Source organism: Teleopsis dalmanni, chromosome 1 (genome assembly GCF_002237135.1).
Source record: "Teleopsis dalmanni isolate 2A chromosome 1, ASM223713v2, whole genome shotgun sequence".
Taxonomy (NCBI): domain Eukaryota; kingdom Metazoa; phylum Arthropoda; class Insecta; order Diptera; family Diopsidae; genus Teleopsis; species Teleopsis dalmanni.
In genome coordinates, this window is record NC_051846.1 from 42,229,179 (window position 1) to 42,240,817 (window position 11,639).

At 32.9% G+C, this 11,639-nt stretch overlaps 1 protein-coding gene across 1 annotated transcript in view; it reads left to right on the plus strand.

The window, feature by feature from the left end:
- LOC119680204 (protein spaetzle 5-like) overlaps positions 1-6,824 on the plus strand; it is an 8,753-nt gene extending 1,929 nt beyond the window's left edge. Inside the window, exons 2-4 of the mRNA XM_038092906.1 lie at positions 1,160-1,333; positions 5,997-6,272; positions 6,359-6,824. Of these exons, the coding sequence (XP_037948834.1) occupies positions 1,160-1,333; positions 5,997-6,272; positions 6,359-6,824 (916 nt within the window). The remainder of the gene's footprint in view (positions 1-1,159; positions 1,334-5,996; positions 6,273-6,358) is intronic.
- Positions 6,825-11,639: the final 4,815 nt, after the last annotated feature.

Consider the following 11,639-nt stretch of genomic DNA (forward strand, 5'->3'; position numbering starts at 1 on the left):
GCACTAAATGTGATTCTCAATTGAAAAAGTTACACTTAATATTAATGCCCACTAATACAATTACAAAAATGTTAGATAACGTTCGATTGGGCATCACAATATCGCAGATCAAGAGTAAATCTAGATTGAATCCAGATTTACCAATCATAAACAACATTAATTTACGTTACTTCACTGGTTATAGATATATAGCAGTATTCTAAAGTTTATGTTCAACCCAGGATTGAATGATTAGTTGATAAGAAAAAAATTAAAAATATTTTGAATAGGCAATGTTCTTCCTATTTTTTATATATAAAGTATCGACAAAGCTAACCCTTACTTTTTTTTTCATTTTCTATATCAATATAAGTCGCCATCAGTGAAGCTATAGCTTGTTTGAATGTAGATGATATATTTGGCAGGAATATATACATACTATCAGACAGTCAAGCTGCATTAAAGTCCTTGAGTTCGGTCCAATTAACATCTAGGACGGTTCTTGACTGCTACACATTGGGTTCCCGGCCATAGGGATATTTTCGGAAATTGCAAAGCAGATGAGTTAGCCAGAAAGGGTGCTTCAGAACCATACTCGGAGCACCTAGACTATCTGGGCATATCGCTAACGTCATGTAAATTGTTATTGAGTTCTTTCTGCACTAATACTTTTAACAAAAGATGGGAAGACTCAACGATATGTAGACATCTGTATGCAATCTGGCCACTTTCCGATAAAAGGAAATCGAAAACTCTAATTGAGATCTCCCGCAAGGACATTGGTCTTCTGGTAGGGTTGACTACAGGACACTGTAAACTAGGGAACCATGCTAGAAGACTAGGTCTTCCTTTCAACCAAATCTGTCGTAGCTGTGGGGAGGACGATGAGAGCGCATCTCATCTTTTGTGTTTTTGTCCAGGTCATGCACGTCGGCGATTTAGTACCTTAGGAGCCACCTTCCTTGAGGACCTGGACCAGTTACACGATCTGGCTTTAAATAGCATTTTATGCTTCGCAAAAGGTTCTAGGTGGTTTTAAACCCTGAGGTTTTTATTAATTTTATATGGCATCACAATGGGCCAATAGACCTAAGTGGATCCACTAGGGATCACCGGTATAACCTAACCTAACCATATTAATATAAACACATACGTCTTCATTTATCAAATATATTAATAGAATTTATATATTTTTCTTACAGATATTAGTTTATACTTCATCAGCACTTAGTTCACCCCCATGCGGTCTCTATGGAGCACCACCATGTCAATTTTTGCCAGCACCTCCGGGTCACACGCCCTCATGTGCCAGACCGGGAAAAACATATTGCGAACATGTCGACAATTATCCAACGTAAGTACAGCAAAAACAGAAAACAGACAAACTTGAAAATGAAATCGAAAGCATTTCAGTGCGGCGTGTATCTATAAACTTGAGAAAAAGGTTGAAAATGCTAAAAGCCACATCAGTTTAACAGTTTTCTGTACGGAACGTTAAATGGCTTAAACCAGTTATTGGCCAAAAGAAGTTTGGGCAACAAAAGCGAAACGTTAGTCTTAGACTAAGAAACAAGTTGAGCACATTGTATAATGTTTTCAGATACAAAATTGAAAAAAAAAAAAAATTAAAAATAAGCGTTAGACTTGAACTAATTTGCATAAAATTCAAGCGCAGCTTTGCTCTGCAATCTTTTTGGCTGCTTTGAATTGTATCTTAACTTAGTTGTATCTTGTATCTAAGCTGTATGCGCCGTAAGCTAAGGAATTCCTTGACCCAATAAACTTGAATTGACAGCTCTAGTCATTTGCCTTATAATTATTGATTTCTTTTTGCTTAAATAATGACGCTTTTTTCTAACTCGATTTGGTCTAATGTTTAGCCATGTTCAGCACTCTAAGCTCAGCTCAGTTCAGCTCAGCTTAGCCCAGCGCAGTTCAGCGCAGTTCAGCTCAGTTCAGTTGAGCTGAGCTTGGCTCAGAAGATTTGTTGTGATATTTTGCAGTTGTACGACAAATAAAATCGATTTATTTAAATTAGCATAGAAGGCATGTGTGTAGTTTTGCTACTAATTAGCTAATTAATCAACCGAAACTTGCATGTCTACTGCAGGCGAACGTAGCGTATGAGTGTGTTTTGTTTTTATTTATACGATTTTTTATTGTTTAAACTGAGTTTTATTAATTAAAAGAGACGTTAAAATTTATTTGCTTGCACTGATAACATTTGGACTGATCTGAGACTGATTTAAGTGCTGATTGGGTGATCTTTTATGTCTCATTCCAGTCTTAAAGTGTCTTTAGTGGAACAATTAAAAATTGTGTTTATATCTAAATAAGGAAATAATTTTTCCCAAACGAGTTCAATTTCTATTCAATTTTAATTAGAAGATATAGTTTTGTTTAAAAAATATACAAAAAGTGGCTAGCAACATCATTGAATATAAAGACACACATCATTAACGCATCATCAGTTGGATTTAAATGCATTTATTGCTTAATTTCAATGGGTTTTGGTAAAATAATATCAACTAAAAGCTTTCTTTACATATCTCTGAAAAATAACACTCGAAAACTTAGTCTTACACAAAGCTTAAACATAAATTTTTCTTTTAATTTTCGTCGCATAATTCGAAGAAGTCGCACTTTGGCGCCAACATAGCCATATTTTCAAGACAAATTTGTCTCAGTGCTTTTAATGTGATTTAACCAAAGTCAGGTTAAATAATATTATTTTTGTTTTTTTTTTTTTTAATAAATTCATAAAGAAATGCGGAGACAAAATATTTCTTTTTTTCAAAATTTCATTTTTCAATTTAAATTTTTGTATAATTTTATGAGTTTTGCTGCCGGTCATACGCCGAGCCCGACCCAAACACCAACGGCAAATGGCACGTGACATGAATGAGTTGCCCAAGCCACGATTTGGTGCCAAACTCGGCCTATGTAGACAACGCTTTTAACGCTTTTTAGTAACATTTCCAGATTGCTTTGGGCTATTTTTAGTCATAACAAGAGACAAGAATGCACTTTGCTACTTAAATGCGTATTTTAACCTTTGCTATGCATTTTTCCATGTCTTCAAAATAGGTATGTGTCTAAGCCCACAAACTACGAAAATGTTGTGCCCAATGCTTAAATTATGCCGGGCAAAAACAATAACCATACTTTATTGTCGAATAATGGCATTAAGAGCTTTGCTCACTCTTAAGCTTAGACTTACGAAAAACTTGTTGTAGGTATTGTCTGTAGGTGTACGTTTTCTATGCCAAAGACCATAAATTTGTCACACTTTAGGCATACTAAGCCCATATTAGCTGTATTTTGTTGACATCGTCTAATGGTACTATGTATAGATAGAAAATACGATGACGATGACTAATGGATCTTTAATGCTACTAAGACTGTGTTGTCATAAAAAGATAATGGATAAAAGCAATTTATATCGGATATAAACATATTAAGTCAATTATCAATAGTTTTTGAGAAATTTCACATATTAAACTTCATCAAAGATTACTGTAAGAGACATGTTATACAGACAGTCATGGTCACATCAAGTTAAAAATTGTTCTTATCATTAATGTTTATTAGATGTCAGTACCGAACACTGACTAGCAGGCCATCATGCTCCAAGAATATATATTACATTCAATCAAAAATATTCTCTAATACTTACTTACTTAATTGCCGTGTCAAATAACATCCGCCAATCAGTCTGTTCAGTGGCTTTCTGCCGCCGTTAGTAGTACCGAGAGCTCTCAAATAATTGACCAACTGGTCCTTTCACTGATAATATTTTCTGTCACACATTATGTTGTCAGCTTTTCATTACAAATGCTATTGCGATTGTTCACAGCAACACAATAGTTTAGTGAAACTTAAATTTTAGAGATTCTGCCGGGATCATGTGGTAACACAATGAGTCAATTTAGCTTAATTGTATGTTGTTATTGTTGTTATAACCCGCTGGGATCTTATAGCAACTAATCTGACAGGACTTACAAGACGAATACACGGGTTATGTGGAAATAGGAGCTGACTGATTCAGAGCAGAAGGACATTAGGGTAGAAAGGAATTAGAAGAGGGGGAATCAAGAAGAAGGCTGGATTGAGAATGGGTGGGTTTTAAATAGAAATCAACCCGGATTCAGATGGAGAAACCTAGCCACTTCAAACGTATGGATCCAAATGTCCATTAGGCGGAAGTTGGTGTGTGCAGTGTGGCAAATAAAAAGATGGGCGAAAGCATGGCAGATAGAGCTCGAGATTGGGCACACAGTGGGAATAGACGTGCTTATGCGCGACAAATGCCTAATTAGCGCGATGCTATATCCTGATTTTAATTGAGCACTAGCTATAATCCCAAAGGGATTTTACAGTGCTTAAATGTATCGTCTGCCACACTATGTAATCGATAGCCATTTTTACCTATCTAGCTACTTATTGTTGTTAATATGAATTATTAGAGAATGAGAGCAAAATATTCTTTTCACTACTAATATACTTTGCCAAAACGATATACCCGTGAATAGGAAATCGCGTAGATATAACAAATCCATATACTCTGCTATTTTTACTAAACACTAATTATATGCTTTGTCCTTTGAATAGTTAGTGTTAAGGCATTTTCATTTGGTCTATTTAGATTCAATTTAGATTTACTCTCGATATATCAAATTTAGTTGCCCAATTGAACATTTTTAGATTAATCTAAAATTTTTGTAGTTATCTTAGTGGACATTTATATTTTTTTAACAAAACATATGTCGAATCAAATTACATTTCACCTGTAAAATTAAATCATATAACGCAGCTGTTAATTTCGGGGTGATCTTACTACTCTAAAAAAATATCTAAAATGTTATAAATAAATCTCAAGTGTTATAAATTACACTCAAGTGTTATACATTTCGCTCAAGATTTACCAATCGGAACTTATAATTGCACTGAAAGTAAATCTTGATTGAAAAGTTACTCCAGATGTACTAATCGAAAACTGCATTAAAGATGAACATAGATTAATCGTACTTTTTTAATAGTGATCCCGTTTAAAGAGAATGGATGACAGTCTAAGCTTTAGATTGTTATTTGTGTGTATGAAACAAATTCATTATGTATTAGATATGAAATATTTTGTTTAATTTTTTTTTCCTTATAATTCTGTGGTTTTATATATTAGATTTGAAATAAGTTAAACTTTTACCAATTTCCGTTGATGTGAGATAAATCCAATGAAACTGCCATTACACAAAAAATATTTGTAACAATTAAGGTTGATCTCACATCATAAGTTAACGCACTGAAAGTGAAACACAGCACTTTAGGTCACTAAAAAAAACCACCTCAACTGTTACATCACATACTGAGATACTCAGATACTCAGGCAGTCGAGCAGTCGGGCACTCGGGCAGTCGGTCACATTAAAGTGAGGTACATCATAAATCTTCCAATTCGCTGTGATTTTAGGTACAAGCGAGTATGTAATTATGCACTTTACACATTTTTTTACTTAGAGCAACTCGTTCGTAATTATGAATTGTTGATTCCAAGCTCAGCAACAATAGCAAGTCACTGACTTATTTTCGAAACGAAATCAACTGAACAAGCGGCAGATAATCTCAGATTACAAAACCCCAAAAATTTTCTCATGTGGCTGAAAACAATTGCATTTTGTGGCAAGTGGCTTCGCTGGAATTTAAGTCATTGATGGTTGCTACCAAAAAAAAAAAAGAAAAAACTCGAAGACACACTTCACGCCGTGATGTAAGCGCGTCTTGTTTTAATGCTGCGCGTGTCGACAATTGAATTCATCAGCCGAGATTTATGTACGCACTTTCTGCCAACAGAAAGCAACTTCCTCACATTATCTAACCGAACCCATACTTTTTAATGGAGTTCAAATAAAATAAATTTTGAGTGAAAAGAAAGTTTAAGTGTTTGAAGTGCCTCTAATGATTCCGAATAAAAACGCACGCAAATAATTTAATTAAAAATTTTAATAAATCTCCTACTTTCAGATATCTCATCAAGCATCTCGTACACAAATGGGGCTTCGAAGCCAAAAATCTGCTCGTAGATGAGACATGGGATGATTTTGCATCAGTGGCGTGGCATGAGACTCCAGTTTTCTATGATCCCGCATACATTTTCCCGCAGCGACATTACAATGGTAACGCTAATGACTTCAGCGGCTATAAATATATAACACCACCACTGGGTGGTGTTGGCGGCGGTAAATATAGTGACGACTCTTACCGGTCTTATTCTAAGCAGCCAACAACTGAACAACCAACGTGAGTGATGACTAGTAAAGATTTAAAAATTCTAGTTGATTATTCCAATATTCTATTCAAATGACTTCTACTTTCATTTTATTTAGCTTTCTCTTCTACGGCACTAGTGGTTCACGTTTGAATTTGAATAAAAATCAAGTGAATCCATTTCATGGCAATCTAAAAAGTACGCCAAATAATCCGACTTATTGGCTGAAGCGCATTGTGCGTGACATCAGTCATGGTTACACTAGTGCTGCAGATAGCAATCCTCTAACGGCTGCAGATAAAACGAAAGTAAACAACACGAAAGACACTGAAACTGAAGGTGAAAAGCCTACCACATCTCGAGATGTTTCTCTCAATATGGATCTCTTGGACATTGTCGGCGTGAACAAGGAAGACAGTAATTCACGTTCTAAGCGTCAAAGTCCTGGTCGCTCAACTCTCTGTCAGACCACTTCACAATTCATCACTCCACAGGCCGCTCTAAATAGCAAAGGAAACTGGATGTTTGTGGTGAATGAGGCCAACACTGCGCGTCAAATGGTCAAAGCGGAATTATGCGCGTGAGTACTGAGTTTTTATAATTTTTACATAATCACAATAATTTTAAGAAATTAACAAAATTAAGCAAATTCTTGAGATAACGCAAAATGATATTATTAAAATGCAAAGAGCTTCATCTATTGTATAAGTAGCCTACAATCGCCATTTCGTACCGCACATCCGACAATATCAATTTGAAAACCAATCTTTGCAGTTGATAAAGGAGATTATATTTTGAAATTCTATATTTGAGACGGTCTGTGAGGTCCTTTGTTAACGCCTCAAAATGTTTCTAAAATCAACTATGAGTTAGGATCTTATTAGTAGCTGAATCATAATGGACCATAAAGTCTGAATAAATTGATCTACTATTTATATTTATAAAGGAAAGCCACGTAGAGACGTAGAAAGACTTCTGGCTTAAAAGTCTAAATCTGTGACTTCATATATGATAACTCTATATTGACTCACGCTTTAATCTGCATCATTTATATGTACATTATAATGTAATTTACACTATAGGATTAGCATTCTCCTTTGTAGGAGTAAGTATTATATACAATTGTTTTCTATTTGTTTATATGCTTACCTGCCACAAAATATTATTAATCTCAAATGTAGATCACTAGTGCAAATTCGGTTACATCCTAAATGGCTACGGTATTTGAACATAATTACAATCCCTTTCTTTTCTTATATATGAAGAGCAGAATAATACCAGGGCACTCAATCTGCAAACAATAGTGAACAAAGCTGGGAAATAGAAACGCTTGACTGATGAAAAGGCCAGAAACGACTAGAGGATTCACAAAAAAGTGTCTTCACTTTGAATTTCTCGGTTTCAGTAATGAGTTTAACAAGATCAAATAAAGGAAGACCTAAGACACTGTTTACGCTAAACATATCATAACCCAATAGTCTTAGTTTCCTTCTGGCAAAAGTTCAGCAATAATAGAAAATATTTAGACTTATCATCCGTCTCATGACTATATTGATATGTTGAATCTCTAATAACTATCACAGTTTAAATATGTTGTATATTAGTGCTGCCCCGTGAGGGTCTTTCTCTTCAGAAAAAAAGAGAAATTCTTCAGAAATTTTGCTGGTTTCCTTTAAGCTTTTTTCGTACCATCTTAATCTTCTCTGGTAAACGGCATTAGAAAAATCATTAAACCAACGAGGCACTTCTGCCGAGCTGACATCGAAAATTTGTTTTGTTAACATCTTAGCAGAGTACTTAGTAACCATACAATCCACCATTATGATCACTTGACATTTCAATATCTCGGAACCCATACAAATAGTCTATTGTATTTTGCAACAGTGTTTAACATAATCTTACATTTATTTATTGTCTCTGAAGAGTTGACGGGGTTAACAAGAGCTTTAAGTGCAGCCTGACTGTCACAGCAAATGTAAATGTATTTCCCATGCCTTTTTTTTATTAATTCAGTTGCTCACATTAAGTATGACAAACACTTCTGCCAAGACAACGGTCTTCACATTGCCGTTGGAAAACGAATTGGTATCGGTAGCCATAGACCCATTGCTATTGAAAGTTTTGAAATAAGTTTGAAATAAGTCTAAAATATATTAGTCAATCCTTGAGCAAAAATTCTTGGTTTCATCGAAGTACTAAGTAGACCCTATGTTATTCGAGATTTCAAAACATAAAAGTCTTGGCAAGTCTATTTAACAATATCTCTGGCTTTAACCATAGATCATCTTCTCGAAATATGGAATCATATTTTCGTCTAAAACAAGCAAAGATTACACGATCGTCAACTGGCATCAGATGCAAAATGCACTTATCTGCTAGTTGTTGGTATATTCATCTGTCATCTGTCACCTGTATTTGTCATACCATATCTCATATGTTTTGAGTAAAATTAGCAATTACTTAATAATTATTATTAGTAATTGGATTAAGTTAAGTTTTATGTGATAATAATCTTTTTATAATAAAAAATAACAAATTTTTCTCCTATTTGAATTACAAAAAAAACATTATTTCTTTAATTTATTAGCTATAATAAACTACAACTGCTTCGCTCAATAAAAGTATATATTCACCATAGGTTCGAGTATTTAATAAACTACTTCCTTCCGTTATAGTAAATGTATTGAGCTATATATCATAACTTGTGCGCAGTGTAAGGCTAAGACCGTAATCTTACGGTCTCTGACAATTATGTGGCTTGCCACAAAGTGCAATTTTCAAGCATTGATGAGATTAGCTAATACAACAACCTAAATTACTATTTTAAAGACCGTAATATATACGGTCTCATTTATGTGAAGTCTCATAATTTGAAACAAACATCGTAACATCCAAAAACTAGGTCTATTCGTTGCAAATGAAACTTATAAAGTAGTAGTCAAAAATTGCACTTAATAGGCTAAATGGACCTGAACAGTTGAAGCAAGTGCGTTGGAGGTTTCTGCTTCAATAATATTGAAATTAGTAAGAGTTAAAAACTGTAATGCAGTGAACATAATATCGAAAGTATTTAAGATAACAAAAAAAATTGTGATGATATTAAGATAGAAAATAATAATCCAAATATGGATCTCATTCTATCATTAACAGGACAGATTTTAACAAAAATTAAATTAATCATTAATAAGTTAATAATTTATTATTATTAATTATTTTTATAAGCCAATAAAATAAAAAGACTTGTATTTCGAATTAAATTTAAAAAAATTTATTTCATATAAGATACCAACCCATGGGGTTTTCGGATTGTATATTTAAAATTTTTTTTTTTAATGATCATGTCTCAGGCCTGTATATGGTTGAATCTTAAAGTTAACTTAAATTTTAATGTACGAATTATAGAACATTTCTCAATTAATTTAAATAATTCAATTCATTTTGCATAAAAATCAGAAATTTCAGAATGATTTCATGTTAGAAAGCATTTTTAAAAAGTTTTTTTATCGCATACCTAAAATCAAAAGCACGTGTATCATATATCCATTGTATGATATTTCGAAAAGTTTTTCACAAAACTATTTATTTCTAATATCTGTTATTGATGATTCAATCAATCACCTAACAAGGTTAGGAATCCAATCCAACTCAAACTGCAGGTATTGTAGAGAAGAGAGAGAAATCACATACTATGTGCTAGGGTAGTGTCGGGACAGATGCACATTGGGAGAAAACACATAGGAGCACATAGGGAATATAATGGCTGATTCCATGGTATTTAATGGTACATAGGAATTCAAGACTAGGAAAGAAAGGTTCTAAACGGTCTATCATTAAAGAAATTGGATTTGGAGAAACACTCTACTCCTATTAAGAGGTACAATAGATCTTTTAGATCGCAAAGTACTATCCCTTCTTCATAATAATAATAAACGTGCTTAATTGAAGCGTATTTGCGGTTTATACCTTCACTATTATTAAATTCAGGTATATGTATGTATCAATAACGTTCACATAAAAGTGAAGAGCTTAACTGCTGCTTTGAATATTTTAATAAAATAAAACCATGTGAACGAACTCTTGAAAATCCGAAATATTAATGGTGCGAATCTAAACTGATAAATGCACTATAAACGGATATATTTATCTACTTGGTAAATGAACTACTTGCTCTATACGAGTAGATGACATAAGTTTTTTTCCGGAATTGTGCTACCCATTATTAAAATCACAAACCATCTGGTATAACAAACAATAAGTTTAAAAAAAAAACATTTTGATACTTGAAAAGTGCTTACATTAAGCACTAATTTCAGATTTGCACAAACTTAAGTGCTAAATGAGGTTTAAGCAGCACTTCTCTTGTAAATTCATTTGACTATAATTTCTTGATTATATTCTAATTAAATATCATCAGAATTTTATCGATAAACATGCTTAAAATATGCGACCATAGTTTTTTTCTACAAGTTAGCAGCACTATTAACGATTAAGTAATCGTATATCGAAAATTTTTTAAACACGGTTTTTGTGAGTTCATTTTTTTTCTAAATATCTATTATATAAATTGTCTGTGATATTACAATATGAAATATAAGCGCGAACTATCATAAAATATGTTTACATCAGCTGTTTTTATATATTATACCTTTGAGTGTTGTGTGAGTGTTCTGTGAGTTTTCTGTGGTGTGCAAGAGTTTTTGGACAAAACATAACGAGTGTGATAAACCAAACACCTTACTCAACTGATATAGTTCCGTGCGGCAATTTTAACTTTCAGTAGCTGGTAATACCACTTTTAGGGAAGGTGTTTGGATTTGATTGAGTTGGGAAACGAATATTCACTTAAGATGTTTGAAGGATTGGATCAACCGTTATCATCATTGTATTAAACACAAAACAGTCTACTTGGGAGATGATTATATAAATTTTATTTAATTGAGGATTTGCTTGTATTTTATTGAATAATTTCAATTAAATACTAGATATAAAATACATTGAAGTAAATTATTGGAAAATCGATTTTTTCGATTTTTTACACTAAAAATAAAATATTTCTCTATTAAAAAAATATTTGTGTGACGCCAGCATGTCAAGTTATTTAAAGTTTAATATTATTATAATATAATATAAGTAGTGCAGGAAAGAGAAAGAACTACTAAAAAATTAAAGAATGAAGAGATCTACTCAGAATTGGTAAGTGGAAATTTTATTACTTTTCTTAGTCGTTCGTTTTGTCCCGTATCTTGTTTAAATGTTCTCTGTACTCTGTCTATGTTCTCTGTGTTTATTTGTTAACTTAATTTCATTTATTTATTATACTCAAGCTATTAACAATATGTTTGCAAACAGATTATTATTAGAATAATAATTATTTAGAATAATAGTTATTTAGAATAAAT